This window comes from Aythya fuligula, chromosome 11 (genome assembly GCF_009819795.1).
Source record: "Aythya fuligula isolate bAytFul2 chromosome 11, bAytFul2.pri, whole genome shotgun sequence".
NCBI classification, from domain to species: Eukaryota; Metazoa; Chordata; class Aves; order Anseriformes; family Anatidae; genus Aythya; species Aythya fuligula.
The window spans coordinates 2,416,417-2,434,812 of record NC_045569.1 but is presented as its reverse complement, the minus strand read 5'-3'; the positions used below and the strand labels follow the sequence as shown (position 1 = coordinate 2,434,812).

Below are 18,396 nucleotides of genomic sequence, written 5' to 3'. Positions count from 1 at the left end.
GGGGCGCCGCGGCTGCAGCAGGAGCGGTGGCGGTGGCGGTGCGCGGGCGGGGAGCGCGCCGGGAGCCATGGGCAGGGGCGGCGAGGGACGCGGGCGCACACCCGCCGCGGCTGCGGAGCCCGTCCTGAGAGAGCGGGGGCCCTAGGAGCGATCCGGCGCCGTCATCCACCAAAAAAAAAAAAAAAATCCATTAAAAAAAAAAAAAAATCCAATAAACCACCAACCAAAATTTAACCGCGGGCGGCCGAGCAGCAGCGGCAGCAGCGCCGAGCCCCTCCCGCGGCCGCCCCCGCCGCCGCCGTCCCGCGGCCGCCGCCAGGAGCCCCGGGCCGCGCCGCAGATGGCCGTGCCGCCCGGCCGGCCGCACGCCCGGCGATGAACGCGCAGCTGGCGATGGAGAACATCGGCGACCTGCACGGGGTGAGCCACGAGCCGGTGCCCGCCGCCGCCGAGCTGCTGAGCGGCAGCCCCCACCACCGCGGCGCCGTGGCCCACCGCGGCGGGCAGCTGGCGGCCCACCCGCGCCCCATGGGCATGGCGGCCATCCTCGACGGCGGCGACTACCACCACCACCACCGGCCGCCCGAGCACGGGCTGAGCGGGCCCCTGCACCCCACCATGACCATGGCCTGCGAGACCCCCCCCGGCATGAGCATGAGCAGCACCTACACCACGCTGACCCCGCTGCAGCCGCTGCCTCCCATCTCGACGGTGTCGGACAAGTTCCCCCACCACCACCACCACCACCATCACCACCACCACCCCCACCAGCGGATCCCGGGCAACGTGAGCGGCAGCTTCACGCTCATGCGGGACGAGAGGGGTCTGGCGTCCGTGAACAACCTCTACACCCCCTACCACAAGGATGTCGCCGGCATGGGGCAGAGCCTCTCTCCGCTGTCCGGGTCGGGCCTGGGCGGCATCCACAACTCCCAGCAAGGGCTGCCCCACTACGCTCACCCCGGCGCCGCCATGCCCGCCGAGAAAATGCTCACCCCGAACGGCTTCGAAGCCCACCACCCCGCCATGTTAGCCAGGCACGGCGACCAACACCTCACCCCCACCTCCGCCGGCATGGTGCCTATCAACGGGATCCCGCACCACCCCCATGCCCACCTGAACGCCCAGAGCCACGGGCAGATCCTGGGCTCGGCCAGGGAGCAAAACCCTTCTGTAACCGGTTCGCAGGTCAACAGTGGAAGTAATTCAGGGCAAATGGAAGAAATCAATACCAAAGAAGTAGCTCAGAGGATCACCACCGAGCTCAAGCGGTACAGCATCCCCCAGGCTATCTTCGCCCAGCGGGTGCTGTGCCGCTCTCAAGGGACCCTCTCGGACCTGCTGAGGAACCCCAAGCCCTGGAGCAAGCTCAAATCCGGCCGGGAGACCTTCCGCAGGATGTGGAAGTGGCTCCAGGAGCCGGAGTTTCAGCGGATGTCTGCTCTGCGGCTGGCAGGTGAGCCCGCTGCGGCCCGGGGGGGCCGGCGCTGAGCAGCGGCCCGGGCCGCCCCGTGCACAAAGCCGGCCCCGGCCCCGGGCTCCCGGCGGGGCGGCGGGGGGCTCGGTGTCCGCCGTGCTCCGGGGCCGGGCGCCCGCCCGATCGCGTCCCTCCCCGGCAGGTGCGGCGGCGGCGGGCTCGGCCGCGGGGAAGCGGCCCCGAAAGCCGGCGGGTGCGAGCCCGGGCGGCGCGGCGGGGCGGCCCGCAGCCCGCCTGCCCGGAGGCTCGCCGTTAACCTCCTTGTCCCGTTCCCAGCGCCGGTCGAGGAGGAAATATTTGGTTTGGCGGCCGGGCCGGGAGCGGGGACCCGGGCCGGGGCACGGACAAATGCCGGGGGTCCCGGGGGTCGCGGGGAGCCCCGCGCCGCGCCGCCGGAGGGGAGCGAGCTCCGGAGCCGCGGGCAGTGCGGCGAGGCCGGGGCCGGGGCCGGCTGCGGTCCGCGCCTGGGGTCGGTGCCCGGGGGCGGCGATGTCCCCGCAAACGCGGCGAGCCTGGCGTGGGAGCGGCGGCTAGAGAGAGGCGGCCAGAAACGCTGTTGGCCAGGGTCGTTAGGTTATTATTTGTTTGGAACCGGTCGCAATTAGCACTAGCCCCTGGAGCTCGGCTTTCCTGCTGATTCCCCTGCCCGAGAGAAGCGATCCGGGTGGTGTCCCCGCCTCGCTTCAGGACCTCGAAACACCCCAGCGATTGCGGGGTCGGTGTGCTCGGGGGGCACGGCGGCGGTATTGTCTGCTCGGAGACCCGAAGGAGCAAAATGTGTTTCCGCCCTGTTTTGTACCCGTTCTCCTCCCGCCTCCTCCCCAGGCCCGCCAGCGTGTGCTCCCCGTGCAGAGCCCGAGTTTAATATGCCGTGAGTGAGGGTTTGTTAATTAAGTGATAGGTCTCCATTAATTTGTCCCTGGAGAACGCGAGACAGTCAATCCGACTTGGAGCCGGGGTCACTGATCCGTTTCACAGACAAAAATAAGGGAAGGGCCAAATATCTTTCTTCTTTCAAACGCACAAACGTCCCTGCGCCTCCGGCTGGCGCGACGGTGGGAACTGGGGGAACTGGGAACCGCCTCGTGGTCGGCTGGGACCTGGCTGGGCCCCGGCCGTGCCCGCAGCCTGGCTGCGGCTGAGCGGTGCCGGGGAGGGGACGCGGCGGGGATCTCGCTCTTCCCCCGTGCCGCGGCCGTCCCTGCCGGTGCTGGCTGGTGGAGGACGTTGCTCTCTTTGGCTTCCACTCCTGCGGAGTCAGTTTCAAAGGTCTGAGCTCGCAGAAAATGCCCGTTCCGCCTTCCTTTCTCAGCACCAGCCCCCGCCAGGGGTAAAACCCTCGTCTGGCTGGTGCTATCCGAGAGAGGAGGACGGGGTTTGTGTTTCCGATATCCCCTTAACGATTGCTAAGGCGAACTTTCTTCGATTTGGCGTGTATTTTTACGACAATTCGGTCGACCTGAATCTCCCCTCATTTGCATAGATCGATACTGGGAACAACCCCCCGCTTCGGAGCCTGCTGGCATCCCCTGCCTGGCGCTGCCGGCCGGGGAGCGCTGCCAGCCCCGCCGGGGCGGTGCTAAGAGCTGGGACGGAGGCGGCCGCTGCGGGGTCCGGGGAGACCCACTGCGCCCCCAAACCGCCCCCTTCCTCCCGCCACCCTGCCATTCACGGCTCCGGGCAACACGTCTAGGGAGACAACATCCTGCTCTTCTGCCTCCCCTTAGCGCTGCGACCTGACAGCTGGCGCTTCAGAGAAGCGGCCTCCCCGGGGCTAAAGCGGGCCGGCAGCCCGGGGCCGGGAGGGGGGGGCCGGGGAGGGCCGCCCGTGCTCGGGGGTCCCCGCAGCGCGGCCCCGGGGCTGCCCCGCAGCGCGGCCTCGCGCGGCCCCCGCAGCACGTGCTCATTTGCATAGCGCCGCGTCGCAGCCAATGGGGGCGGCCCCCGCAGCGCGCCCCCGCCCCGCCCCGCCCCGCTCGAGGCGCTGCCCGGCCCGCGGCCCCCGCACGGAGCATCCCGCGCGGGGCGGAAACGCGCCCCGACGGGGATGGAGGCGGGAACAGCAACGCGAAACGCCAGCAGTGACTCCAGCCGACGCGAATTAAATTTCCCGTCCCCGTTATAACCGGCTCCCGGGCGCTCGGAGCGTCAGCAGGCGGAGAAATGCCCGGCGCAGCCCCGCAGCCCTCGCCTCTTCCCAGCGCCCGCAGGCAGCGGCCGGGAGGCGGCCGGGGGAGCGCAGCCCGGGGGGTTTAGGCCCCGCGCTCCTGCCCGGCGCTTTATCTCGAGTACTGGCCCCTTGCAGCCATCCCTGGGGGCTTCCTACCTCCCAGATTACAGAAGCTCCGACAAATAGAGGAAAAATTGGTAGTTACATGGGAGCGGGATTGAGGTCTTGACACTTCCCTGGCTGTCTCTTGAAATGTAAGCAGAACTGCTAATTGCAAAGCTGACCTCTTCCAGCCTCCATCTTATTCATCCCATCTTCTTTCCCCTCTCTGTTCTCTTTTCCTTTGTCTGTCCCCCCTCGCTCCCCCTTCGTCGCTGAATATTTATCCATTTGCCCGTTTCTCTCTGAGTTATTCTTCCTGCCCTCCCCCCGCCTCTGCTGACATTTGGAAGGGCAGCGAAGGGATCCCGAAAAATAAATGCAATTCAAAGAAAACGCACGGCCCTCCCGCAGCCTACTGGGATTCGGGAGTGGGTTTCTTTCGGGTTATTTTCTAGGGGAGGAGGTGACAAGGGAGGGATAAAGAAGGCCAAATCGGGCTCCTCTAGTGCGGGAGAAAACCAGCTACGCCGAGCCGGGAGACGTTGGAAAGGCGCTGCCCGAGGGCCTCGGGGAGTGCCCGGTGCTGAGCGAGGGGACCGGGGCAGGGGGCTCCGAGAGCCCCCCCGGCCTCGCTGCTCCAGCAGGCGACAAAAAGAGGGAGCGGGAGCCCCAGGAGCCGCCTCCGCCGGCCCTTCCCGCTGCGACGGGGGCTTCCCGAGCCCGGCACGGGCCGGTGGGAGCGGGGAGCAGGTGGCGGGGCTCGGAGGGGGGCGGCTCGGCCCGGCCCGGCCCGGCCCGGCCCGGCTCCCTTCGGCCCGGCTGCTCGCTGGGCTTCTGCGGCCTGGCTGCCGGCTGCCGAGCTCGCGTCCCTTCCTCCCTCCCCTTCTCCTTCCTCCCGCCCAAATTAAATCTCGGCTTAAGCGAAGGCTGGGAAGTCGGCGAGAAATCCTCACCAAATTAACTGTAAGGAAATCGATACGGCAATCAGAGCGTTTCCCACGTTAAGTATGAAATCTAAGGAGCGCCGCCCGCCCCTCTTGCCCCGCTGCCGCCCGGCCTCAGCAGCAGCAGCAGCAGCAGCGGGCCGGCCGCGAGCGCCTCGCTAGAGCCCGTCCGACGGCCACCGGCGGGGCTGTGCCTTTGCACCGGGAGAGCGGAGGGCAGCGACCGGGGGCTTCGCCGCCCGCACCCCGGGGCAGAGGCCGTGGCCGCGGCCGGCCCGCGGGTGCTGGACCCGGAGCGAGGTGCCGGGGCCGAGGGGCGGAGAGCGGCCTTGCTGCGGGATTGCTTGAGGGTCGCTCGCCCAGCACGGCGTTTGCCCTTCGTTAATGTTTGCCCAGCGGGGGGTGGAGGAGCGGGGCCGGGCAGCGGGGAGCCGCGTTCATCTGTGCCCGGTCCCGGCACCCCCGGGCCCTTTGCTGGAATTCCCCGCCGTGTGGCGAGGGGACCCCGGCGGGCCCCGTTCCCCGCTGCCACCCTCGCTGCCAGTTGGACAAAGCGGCCTCGGAAGCGCTCCCGCCCCGTCTGCCCGCGCCGCCCGGTGCCACCGGGCTCCCGCCGCCTCCCGTTCCCGGGGGCTCTGCGCCATCTACTGACCGCCGCCGGAGCGGGCCCCCGCACCGGGCAGCGGCGGCTCCCCCGGGCCGGGACACGGCCGTGGGACACGCAGGGGGCCGGGGCGCCTCGGTGCGGGCTCCCGGGACAGCTCTGGGCCCCGGCCCCGTTCGCGGCTTGCCCGGGCGGCGCGGCCCGCGGCGGCTTCAGCACTGCGGACAGTTACCGCCGGCACGGCACGGCACGGCACGGCACGGCACGGCACGGCACGGCACGGCACGGTACAGCACGGCCGGGGGGGTTCCGTGCCGCCTGCAGCGGGGGCGAGGCCCCGTCGGTGATGCTTAACGGCCCCGGGCACTCGGGCTGTGTGCGGAGCGGCGGCCCCCGGAGGGCTCGGTCCCCGGCCCGGTGCGCTCCCCGAGTGCCTGGGAAGCGGAGCCTTCGGCCCCCGGGCAGCGGGCGCCCCGGCTGGGAACGCTCGGCAGAGGAAACCGAAGCCTTTTCCCAGCCGCTCCGAGCCCAGCCAGGCGGGCCAGGACGCTCCGTGAGCAGGGCCGAGGAGCCGCGGGGCACCGCAGCTGGGAGCCGGCATCTGCCAAGCGCCACTTTACGCAGCCGGGAGCTGCTGGAGAGGTGCGAAATCGGCTGGAAATGCACGGGCTGGGAAGGCCGCGGTGGTGCGTTCCTGAAGGCAGCTCGGGCTTTGTCTCGGGCAGCGTTCGCCCGTCCCCGGTGTAGCAGGAGGATCCCCGCACCCTCCGCGCAAGGGTTCTCTGCGAGGCACACCGAAGGGACTCAGGCTCAGGAGCTGTTGCTGAAGTGCTCGTGGCTTTCATCAGATGAGTGCGGGCACAGGCGCAATTTTTCCTGAGTGTCGAGGGAGGACCTAGCGTGGCACCCCGTCGGCTATTTCCGTGACTACTGCACTCCTGCACGATCAAATCGATAAATGTTGATTTTCATTTCGACCATCAGTCCATCTGGATGAATCGTATACTGATGGGGAAGAGATCGGTTCTTGCTGAAATTCTCCCAAAACGCGCCTTACCCGAGCCATTCGCGTATGAGGAAGTCAGCTTCGTGATGCCAAGAGAACGATTCGTAGAAGCAATATTAGATTAACGGTATTTGGGATTTTCCCGTTTCAGGGCAGCAGGAACGCTCCCTGGTCACTCCTCGGGCGCAGCCCCAGTGGCAGTCGGAGCGTGGCAGGTGCCAGCTGCGTGGGGGGCTGCAGGGGCTGTGCGCCCCCGGAGAGCTGCTGCTCGCAACAGCCCCCGGCGGTAAACCGGAGAACACGGGGCCAGTTCCTGAGCGAGGCCGGCAGAGAAGTTGCGGGGCGGCCGGTCCTTTCCTGGATGTTTTCAGAGCTCGGTGGCACTGCCTGCGGGGGTCCCGCACCCGGCTGCCCTGGTGCCCCCGGGTGTAGGAACTCGGTTTTACTTCCCCGGCGTTCTTCTCCTTAATTTCTGGCTCTCTGAATATCATCGGAAGTGACCAAGGGCTTCAAAAGCAGCGGAGGGGAAGCGGGGCCGGACCTTGGGACACGAGCCCGAGCAGCCGCCCGCCCGGATTGCTGAGCGCACCTTGCTGGCCCTTGACGTCCCGGGGAAGGGTTTTGGAGGATGCCGCCGCCTCCACCGCCCCGGGACGGGGCCGCAGCAGCAGAACCCCGGGGCGGGGGGACAGCGGCGGCACCGCACCCGGCGGGAACGAGAGGATGCGAAGCTGCCCGTGGGCGGCGGGCCCGGTGCGACTCCCATGTAAAAAAATCGTTAACGGGGGCGGAGCGGTGCGGGGAGGTGCGGAGCGGTGCGGTGAGGTGTGGAGCGGTGCGGGAAGGTGCGGAGCGGTGCGGTGCGGAGCGGGGAGGTGCGGTGCGGAGCGGGGAGGTGCGGTGCGGAGCGGTGCGGGGAGGTGCGGCGCGGGGAGGTGCGGCGCGGCGCAGCAGCGGCGAGGAGAGGTCGCCACCCAGGGGCCGGCCGCCGCCAGCGCTCGTGGGCGCGTCGGGAAGCGCTAACGTGATTAAAATATTGATGCAGTCACAGAAATCGTTCATTAAGGCAATTTAATCTTTGCTATTAAATGTCCTTTCAATTCATTTGGGGTAATTAAGATGCCGTTAAAGTGATTAAATCCTAACTACTTATGCTAGACAAAGAAATATTTGTCACGGTAATATGGTTAACTAAGGACCCAGTGAAAGAAATGAAACGTTTGCTTTAAATGATATCGCAGGACGATCGGGTGCTTTGCCCTGATTGATCCACTTAGCAACAGGTCCTGCAGTGGCAATGTCAGCTCATGCGAGCGGTTACAGACCCATCAGCACCATAAGTTTGTGGAAACCGCAGCTTCCCAACGCATTGAGTCAGCATGACTTAGATTCCCTTTATTATTCCAGCGGCAGCAAATTAAGGTCACCCATTTTAATACAGCACACAGCAGTGAGATGTTTGCCAGTCACGGTCTCTGCTGGGGTCTTTATGTTGACAAACTGCTGTCCTTCTTTGAACTTCCCATATAGAAATGGATTCAACTCCTCTTGCATTGTGAAACAACAACAGGGAAATGCTGCCTGGCTGTGGCAGCAGAGAAGTAAGATCCACATCAAATGACCTCTGAGAAGACAGAGACACCCACACTCTGAATAAGCGTGAATGCAAATTCCCAGAGAGACAAAATGCTGAGTGGTGCCAGGAGGGATATGAGGACACTCAGTGTGTGTTCAGACACTTCGGTATAGTCTGTGTTCTCTTCGGATGAAAGGGGAGAGTTTCAGGGAGCCAGTGTCACCTGTGTGGGCTTTCATCAAGCGCAAGGGGCAGGCCTTGTCCTGCCATGGCTGGAAGCTTTTGGGGGTCCATCTGTGCTGACTGCTGCCATGGAGCACGTGGCCATGAGCTGCGCATACAGCACTGTGCCCAAGGGATCCCGTCTGCCAGGGCCCATCGAAGGCACGGGGCATGCAGGGGCAGTACTATGCAGGGTGAGTGACACATGGAGCTGGAGCTGTCCATCCAGACCAAACGAATTTGCCTGCTTTTTGTTCATGTGGGGAAGTCAGAGGTCAGGTAACATGTCTGACAGGCTGCTAATCTTGTTCTCATGTTCCCAAAATACAAAGTTTTTGATGATTTAGAAAGATCCATTATTTGTGTGCTTCTCTGCATGCTCCGGAGGTGTTTTTCTCATGATAAGGATAGAGCTTATCACACTTCATTATGTATTATCATCACTATGAATTTACCATAAACTTTTGGCTACTTGCTTCCACTGAGCTCCTGCAGCCAGTGTGATTAGGACTATCTCTGATGTCCAAAGTCCTTACACAGGAGTCCTTTTAGTCTCCTGTGGAAATCCTGCTGCCTTCTCCACCCAAAGGTAGAGCCTCCTTCAGAGGAATATCCCTTGGGATACTCTAGCTTGTATCGGTGAAGACTTTTCATTCTCTGAAAATGTTATTGGGTGTTTTGTGACATTTCAAAACAAGAAATCGATGCTTTAGAAAGAAATTTGCAGGGTCTCAGTTCAGACTGCAGCTCAGGCAGGTCCCAGGCTCCATAGACCTGACACAACAAAAATTAGAAAATGCATTTAAAGAGGAAATTCTTAAAGGTTTTTTTTATGTCTCCAAGACCTGTCCTGTAGGCATGAACTTGGGACAGCTAAATGATTTGCCTTTGCAAGAGGAGGGGGCAAAAGCTCACAAAAGCTTTGAGAGCTCTCTCAAGTCAATCTAATACGTGCTTCCTCGTCTCTCCTATGTCATATGCAGAATGCAAAGCTTTTGCTGGCACCTGTTAGAGCCAGGCTGCATCCCTTCTTGGGGTTTCTTGGGGAAGGGTGACTGCTCTCAGCTCACAGCTGTGAAGCTGTTAGCTTGTAAACTCCCCTGCTACTTCCTGGGAACCTTGCACTGGAGTCTGTGAGAGAAGCATAATGCTGGTTTTTGTTTTGTTTGTTTGTTTTTAGCCACCTGTCTGAAGCAAATACAATGCTCATAAATAGTGAAGTTTTACTGGGCTTTGTCCAAGTGGCTGCTCTTCCCCATCTCAGTGGTATGTGATCTTTCAAAGTTCACGAGCCATCCTGAAAGGGGCATTTTAAGAAGAAATCCACCCCATAGGGATGAAAGACTAGATCAGGTGTCAGGGTTAACACCTGCACTTACTGTGGTCTGGACTTTTAGAAGGACAGAGCAGAGCGGTTCACGTCACAGGCAGGCAAAGCACCCTCATCTCTCTTCCAGCATAAGCATGTAATTAGAGCATTTTCATAGCGATTGTGATCGTCCCCTCCCCTGCAAGCACAGGATGGGTCCTATCGTGTTATAGGCAGTCGGGCCAGCCACGCGCTGGAGGAAAATGCTGATAAACAGTGCCATGGCAGTGGTGAGACTGCAGGAATTGTGCTGCCCACCACCAGCTGGGCCATAAGGAGGTGTACAGGCCTTGCCAGCCCCGGCAAGTTAACTCAGCCAGATCCCTCAGGCAACTCAGAAGGAACAAAGGGAGACAAAAATAGATTGATGGACTGTATCAGGAGAATTGCGAGTGTCAAAAATATCTGTTGCTCCAGGCAGAGGAAGATGGAAGTGGCTGGGAGAGGCCAGAGTTCAGCAGTGGATTTATAAGGCTCCTTCTGGCACTGATAATGTTACATTGTCATATCTGCACATGTGTTGCCAGACTCAGAGTGACTTTTGCCTTACACTCTGCTTTGATATGTTTTAACTAGGCTTTCTTAAGTCTCTTTGGCAAGGCACGGCGCTCAGCTGGGACAGCACAGGGCAGAGGGCAGGGCGGCTGCATGGGGCCAGCAGGGTGCAGCCGTGCCATGCTGTGGAGACGCGCACGCCGCCGGGAGCACTGCTTCCTGAATTCGGCTTCTGTGCTGTGTGAGAGGGCAGGTGCCTGTGAAGGACATCAACGCAATTTACTTTTATTATCTTCCACTACATAAAATCCTTATCTCGGTGTGTGGTTTCAAAGACAGGCTTTGGTGTTTTTCCCAAACAGGGTGCGCTTGGTGTCTGTGAAGCCACTGGCCTCAGCGACCACCTTTGCCTGCCTCAGAGGAGGGTCTGGCCAGAGGCCGGGTGCTGCCGGCGCCGCCATTTTCCTTACTGCAGGCCAGGACACCAAGGGGGACGGCCCTGCTGTCTGCCCGTCCTCTGTGCCCGCCTGGACAGACGCTCACGTTGGAGCGTTTCATCCCGCGGTGTACATTTGTTCTCTGGCAGGCTCGAAGCTATGATTTATTATTAAAATTGATTGGCTCCAATGCAGGGAAAACGATCGTCAGGAAACCCTATTACGGTTTTTCATTATCACCATTATTTATTTTTAAGTGCTATTAATATTCCTGGGTCTGGACAAGGCAGAAGATGAAAGGTGGGATGCACCCTTCCTGCTCACAGGAGGAGGCCTGACAGCGCCGTTGCAAGAGCTCTTTGAACAATTATGCCTATCGGGAAGCCTTGCCCTCAGTCTGCCGCTCAGGAACGTTAGCAGGAGCGGAGCTGGAACAGGAACAAGCTTTGCATTGCAGATTTGGCAGGTGTCACCAGCTGCCCGGGACAAGGAAGGGTCTGCAGGCAGTGCTGAGCAGGGCCAGGGCCAGGCTGCAGCCAGGTGCTAGGCCCTGCTGCCGCAGCGTGGCCTCACTCCGCCTGCGTGGGGCCGCGCCGTGCTTGGGAGGCAGCAGCCGGCTGCGGTGCTCCCCATGGCACACACGAGGTCCCCAGCTGCCACAGAGCCGGTCCTCACCCCTGAGCCAAGGAGTGGTTAGTCCTTGGTTCACAGTTGGCGAACTCCAGCTTAGACATGAGGACAAGCACTTCTTATTCGATAGGCTTTGGGCTAAACCAGAGCCGTAGAAAACCAGTGATCCCAGGTGGCAGTTTGTTAAGAAGCCAAAAGGCCGCCGTGCTGAAGGAGGAAGGGGTGGAAGGGGTGGGTGGCTGCCTGTCGGCACCTCCAGGGAGCAACTGGGCAACGCTAAAGCTTGCCCTCTGGTGGGCTCGGCTGAGATGAACCAGGTGCTCATGTGGCCCAGTATGGTGCATTACATGTCTGAAGACATGACGTGGCTGTGGGCATTGTGCTGGCAGCCGGAGGGATTCAGCCGATGCTGCCATGGGTGCTGTTGAGTCTTGTCCCCCTCTCCTCTTCATCAGCTCGCAGACAACCAGTAGGAAAGTGGAGTCAGGGTTTCAACCACTCAGTGCGTACTCCATCACCTGGATGTGTCTGGTATCACCAGTCACAGAGGTCTCTAACTGAGGTCTCTGGTACAACTGAAGTTCAGGAACAAAGTATTTGGTAACTCTTGGGAAGTTCTCTAGCTAAACAATTATTCAGGAACATTAAATTTCAGGAGATGAGCACAAGCTCTGGTAGACATCATAAGCAAGTTAGTTTCACAATACATGGCTGTTTTTTTTTAATTCTCTGTGATTTCAGAGAACGCTTGTACTCGTTTGTGATTGAAGCCCCCGTGGTTTACACAGCTAATTGAACCAGCCTTGTGCTTACCGCTGTGCCTGTGATCTGTGGTGTGCAGGTTCCTGCTGGAGCAGCGCACAATGCTGACGTGGATCGTGCTGCTGGTGTAGTTAGGATTGTGTGGAAAATGTTGATCTCCCCTCTGGACAGTCCATCTAGGTGAAAGCCGGAGTTCGTGCAGTCTTTGAAAAAGTGAGGCGTAAAGCAGTGTGAAGATACGAGTTGTTAGGCACAGCAAACGTGGCATGGGTTTGGTTTGTCCCTGTTAGCAGGGGCAGAGTCGCTGAAGCTGAGGCCTGCAGCTGCTCTTACAGGAATTTCTGAGCCTCAAGTTTTTAGGAGTATGAAAAGTTGAGACTGTTGATATCTCTTGCGCTCCTCGTTTTCTCATTTTTAATATTGGTTGATAACTAATGAGCTGTTCTTGCAATAATATTTTTAACCTGTGAGTTATCGACATTCACTTTAATCAGGATGCAGAATTATTTCAGCAGAGCCTGATCCCTGCAGTGTGTTCACCAGCTTAACTTCACAAGGGGTTGCTCGTGTGAAGAAACCTGTTTTTCAGCCCAAAAGTGATACCACATTTCAGAGGTCAGGATGTATCTTCAAAGTACTCTTCAAAGCTTTCCAGATAAAAATAACTATAGAAGATACGAGTCTGGCACCTCAGTCCATGTGATCGATGTGTCATTGCTCATGAAGGGGCGTGCAGCTGGGATGCTCATCATTAGGGAGCGCTTCAAAAGCTTCTGCGTGGAGAGGGCAGGAAGGCCGGGCAGTGAGCCCTGCCTCGCCCAGCACCGCCCAGCCCCAGCGCTGCCTCGCGGCTCCGCAGCCTTGCTGCCGCCCCTGTGCGCTTGCTGCTCCTGGAAGTACAAGCGCTGGGGGACTATTTTTATACTTTCCTCAGGCAATGAAACCCTCGTGCCAACGCTGGCTCTCGGTAGCAATGAAAGATGTTGGAAGGACCTCTGTAAAGTAATTTGCTGTCTTTGTTCCAACATCCATGGGATAGGTGGAGATGCTGCACAAAATACTTGATATGACCAGCACTGATCTCCACGGAAGTCAGGACTAGACACACAGAGACAGAACATCCATATTCTCTTCAGAAATACCTCTCTAAATCAGCATTAAAGAACATTGTTGGAGGGAAAAAAGAGGAAACGGACAGCTTCAGACTCTTTTGAAAGTGAGACAGACCAATCTGTCCTCCCAAGGAAACCTTTTATCCTAGCTAAATGCTAACAATATGAGCTGGCAGGCGGTCAAAGGCTGTCGGGGGACTCGGAGCCATGCTTCCAGCCCCACGGATTCTGCCGAGCAGGTGATCTGCAAGGCAGATTTCAGATTGCTGCTGCAGTGATGTGGGGTAGAACAGTGCTTGAGGGGGAGAAGAGGGGAGAGAGAGGAAAGAAGTGAAATTTCATAGGGAAGATTTACTACACCCTTGTTCTGTGTGGCAAAGCGTGGTTTGTTTTGTTCAAAATACATAACCATCTGGGCCTATACGACTGTAACAGGGTCCCGTTTTCTCAGTTTGTTTTTTTTCTCAGCCAAAAAGAAACAAATATAGAAATGTATTGACAACAAATAATGAAGACAAAAAATGTGGGAAAGGCTGATTTAAGAGTGCAGTGAATTTCCACTCAGCCTTGTAGGGCCATTATGTAAACTCCCAGCACTAATGGGTATTTTCAAAATTTAGCCTCACTAACAGCGTGTTCTGAGTTTGAACAGACAATGATAAAAGCATTTTCTAACGTAAATTCCTTACATTTTTGACAGCTTATAATATATTAAAATTTAAAATTTTGAATTTGCATTTAGTTCACATATTAAAGCAAGGTGGTAAACCTAGGGGCTGCCCTACCATGCAGATGCGGGTGCTGCCCAGCAGGGCCAGGCCTGGAGCTGTCCCCATGCAAGGGAGCTGGTGACAAAACCGCAGGGACACGTTTGTGCCTGTCCCGTGCCAGCTCCCTGCATGTCCCACAGCACCCTCTACACCCACCCCACAAGAAATGCGCTCTGCACCCCCTGCACCCTCTCCCAAGTAGCGCATCGAAGGCACCCTGCTGACCTCAGCTGAATGCAACAGGCCCCCAGGCTGGCTCTTCTCACCCCAAGAAGCCTATGAAATATGTGAAACGGGCATTGCAAGGGGTGAGAGTAGCCATTGCAGAGTCAGGTGGCTGAAAGGCCATGTCAAATTGTTTTTCTCATTTACAAACCTTACAGCAGCCTGGATTCATGTGAGTACCTGTTGGTGGATCCATGAAATATGTATGTAACTTGTATCTGTGTTATCTCGTGTCACACATCTTTTCCAAATGTGAAAGCTGAAGTGAATGTTACGTTTTTTTCCTAGTTGTAACTTACTCCTTTGCAAGACCTCTCTAACCCGTGCTCCCTTTTCTTACAGCGTGCAAGAGGAAAGAACAAGAGCACGGGAAGGACAGAGGGAATACCCCCAAAAAGCCTCGGTTGGTCTTCACAGATGTCCAGCGTCGAACTCTACATGCAATATTCAAGGAAAATAAGCGTCCGTCCAAAGAATTACAAATCACCATTTCCCAGCAGCTTGGGTTGGAGCTGAGCACCGTCAGCAACTTTTTCATGAATGCACGGAGGAGGAGTCTGGATAAGTGGCAAGACGAGGGCAGCTCCAATTCAGGCAACTCATCTTCTTCATCAAGCACTTGTACCAAAGCATGAAGGAATAACCACGAACTAAACCTCGGTGGAAAAGCTTTAAAAATAAATAAATAAATAAATAAATAAAGACAGACCAGGACCTCAAGATAGCAGGTTTATACTTAGAACTATTTGAAAAAAAATGCTATTTATAAGTCCAAAGAAACCAAAGACTTATTTCACCTGCATTATGACTTTGTTCTAAGACACACGCTTTAGTAGGATGACGACTTGCAAAAAAATAAAACAAAAGAAGACAGCGAAATGGAATGAACAAAGTGGAACACAAAGAGAAGAGAAGCAGACCACTGGTCTCACACCTTCGTTCATGATCATCTTCACCGTTCTTGGCTGTTTAGTGGTTTGGAGCATAGTGATTTCTTGTCATTGAAGGGACATCTTTTCAGATATGGCTCTTCATTTCCACAGCGATTGCCATGAAGGTGTGCAGTGTATCCGTACTGTGTACACGCCGGTGGTTAGGGACTGAGTCAGGGCTGGTCTGCAGAGAGGGTTGTGCCGCGGCGCGACCGGCAAGGCGTGGAGTCGTCTGAATTCATTTGAACGGTAGTGTGATTTTTGCTGTTTCAGTGTTTGAGCTTCCCCGGCAAGATGCCCGGAAACAAGTTCAAACTAGGCAAAGAAATTTTGAATGGTACCTAAACCAGTGCATTCTCTTTGTTTGTTAAGGAATGTTCAGATTTAAAAAAGGAAAACTATTCCATCCATAAAAAATCGACTAGCTACCAAAGAACACATTTAATAATTATATTGCAGGTATTTTATTGCAATGATTTTAATATTCCAAAGCTATTTTTACACAAAATACTATGTAGAGTTATAGGTATAAACTAATCTAACTGTATAACACATAAAAACTTGTAATCAAGACTGTTATTTGCCATTAGTAATACCACACTATCGTTTCTTTTCCCGATCGGCAAGAAAGAATGCCAGCAGCGGTGGGGCAGTGGCAGGCAGGGGGCCGGTGGCCGGGGGCCGCATCCGTCGCTGGTGCCAGTGGCAGCAGGCGGCCTGTGCTGCCCCACGTGCCGCCCCAGCCCAAAAGAGACAATACACAAATGAGAAAATCTGAGGAAACCTAAAACCACAGGGCCCTGTGCCTGATCAATGCTCATTGACGTTAGTGAGCTGCTGCTTTTTTTTTTTTTTTTTTTTTTCCCTTTATTTTTTTAACCTATTGACTTTCCTAGGTGAAGGAATAGAGATAGCTTTGAAGGCTCGGGGTCTTTTCCCATCGAAAACAGCAGTAGGACAGAAGGTGATGGTGGTGGGAACAGCTCCGACAGGAGCTCCAGGAGTGCTTTTGGAAAGCCAAATTATGGTTCCTCTGAAGTCAGTAGCAAAGTCCCCATGACACCAAGGCACAGCCTGTTGTTCCATGGCTTCATATCTGTGGGCAGCAGTCTGAGCTTTTGTTCTGTGCATTCTTTCTTGCTCATCTGTTAATCAGGATAATGCATGAAATAGTTTAAAATTTGTAGTTGAAAAGCTTTAACTGCTCTGTTGCTAACAGAACCTTAGAAGATAAACCATCCCATCCCTACTCCGATAAAACTAAAACGTAAAGCATGCAACATCTGCATATTAAATTTTAGTGTAAGGGGAAAATAGACTTTAAAAACCATACATGTGCCTGTTAGATTTCTAACCGGTGTTCCAAATTGCTGTAGTAATATTATTAGTTAGAATTCCAAAGTAATCAAATATGCAGGTTAGGCCCAAAGGATTAGAAATAGGTAATCTTACTTACACCCTTTTTTTAAAAAAAAATAAAATAAAATAGAGAGAGAGAGAAAAAAAAAAAATTCAAGGTAAACTAGAATCCAGACAACATCAACAATGCAGGTTTTGGTGATGAAGCCCGCTCAAATATTAGCAACACCGAAGTTGAGCACCTTTGTAGCACCATTGATTTCCCAAGATGACAGGGTCTAGTCAAGTTTCAGGGTATACAGTTAATTTCCGGTAAGTGTTTAGAATTTAACTGAAAAATCTCTTTATTAAAATAAAGTCAAATAAAACCAAGGTTTTGGGCAACAGATATTTCTCCCCATTTTTCTATGTTATACCCAGTTTAAGAATGGCAAAGCAAATATCTATTCAAATGTAATCTGTGATGTTTTACTGCCCCTAGCTTACCTTAAATTTTAGCGAGCTTTCTTTTTAGTGTTCCTTTCCCACCAAGGCATAATTGACAAATATTAATAAGCTCACCTATAAAGTATCTTATGAATGCAGTTTCATTAGTGTGAGATTGATAAAGGACAGTGGTAACTAATGTTTAAGTTTTTTCCAGCAAAACACTGCTTTGTAACGTACCTATAGTTTAGAAAAGAAAGCCTTATTTATTTAAAACTTGAGAATTTAAAAATGCAGGGAAATTCAAAGTACATTGACGCATTTTTTAGTATTTCCATTGTATTGTCTTTAGAGACTACTTGCTGAAACCAAAGAGAACTTTCATACCAGCATTAAATTTGCACCCAATATGCAATTTCAGGATCTCTGATACACACCCACCCACACAAGCCCCCGAGTAGATCTGTGTATACACACAGGCACACACATTTTTCTGTGGGTGCGTCTGTGTATACAGGCACACACATATATCCACACACACCAAAACTGATGCACAAGTTGTAGATTTTAAGTGCTAGTGTTTTCTTTTGTTTTTACATGTCCTTTTAAGTATCTCTAAACATTTTTTTTTTCCTAAGCCATTAAGAACAAAACCACTCTTCCCCTAAGCAATATGCGCCTCATACTCTAAATAGACCGAGAACACACTTTTCTTTAATTGAGTTCAAATCATGAAGCAAACAGCTACAGGAAAGCTTCTGCCGTGCCCTGGGTGCGCTGCCCGGCCCCATGCCCCGCAGCCTGGGCAGAGCGGTGCCGAGCAGCCCGGGCCTGCTGCTGAGGCTTCCTGGCTGCCCACCTTCTCTGGCGCTGCGCTCGACGCCACGCAGAAAGTCCTGTCTCCATCACTTTAGCATTAGTCTGCCCGGTCACTAGGGTGAGATCGGGACTTCATTCCTGACAAACTGGAAAATAGTTTCAGATTCCAAAACCAAAGGACCTCAAAATCTGCCAGGAACAGTTAGGAGAGGAGCAGAACCCGAAACCGCCTGGGAGCATTGGGAGGCTGGGCGTCAGTCATGGGTGGCCCCGCGGGCATGTTTGGCCCGCAGGGCAGCCCGCGCTGACCGTAACAGCCCCCAGGGAGGCCGGCTGAGTGGTGAAACTTCCACATCCATCCCCATCCTAAACGGCACCATTAGCTTTCCAGGGAAAACGAAAGGCTCCCAGCCGGCAGCGCTGCTCGGTTCGACCCCTCGTGGCTTCCCGGAGGCCTCGTCCTCCTCTCCTTACTCAGGTAAAGCCAGGTGACCAAGAGCAAGGCAGCCAGCGGTGCTGGGCCTCGCCCCGGGTCCGGAGCGAGCCGGTGGTGGTGGCAGCGCTGCCGGGGTGCCGCTGCCGGGCCCCGCAGCACCGCTGGCCTCCCGCAGCCCTGGGACAGCCCTCCTCGCCCGAGCTGCCATGCCACGCTCGAGCCCTGAGGAACGGTCCTTCTTTCTACTACTCTTCCTCCTGTCCTCCTCCTCTTCCTCCTCCTTTGTACATAAGGATGAAAACTATGCATTTAGCAAACAAAGAGAAAGCACTTACCCTTTTCTATCCAGCTGCGTTTGGGTGCATTCAAAGGTCCAGAGGCTAATTTTGAGACTTTGCTTAGCCTTCTGGTTTATTATTGTGGTGTGGTTAGCTTTACAATACATTTGGTAACTATTTGCTAAAGACAAAGAAGCAAAAGGTAAGGAATAGCTACTTCCACGTGTTAAAAAAAAAAAAAAAAA

The 18,396-nt window shown here is 55.7% G+C and overlaps 1 protein-coding gene across 1 annotated transcript; it reads left to right on the top strand.

Annotated features, from left to right (window-relative positions):
• The first annotated feature begins 375 nt into the window (after positions 1-375).
• On the top strand, positions 376-15,611 carry ONECUT1 (one cut homeobox 1). Its single transcript, XM_032195042.1, has 2 exons — positions 376-1,456; positions 14,244-15,611. The coding sequence occupies exons 1-2, from the start codon at positions 376-378 to the stop codon at positions 14,534-14,536; spliced, it is 1,374 nt and encodes a 457-aa protein (XP_032050933.1). The 3' UTR covers positions 14,537-15,611.
• The last annotated feature ends 2,785 nt before the right edge of the window (positions 15,612-18,396 follow it).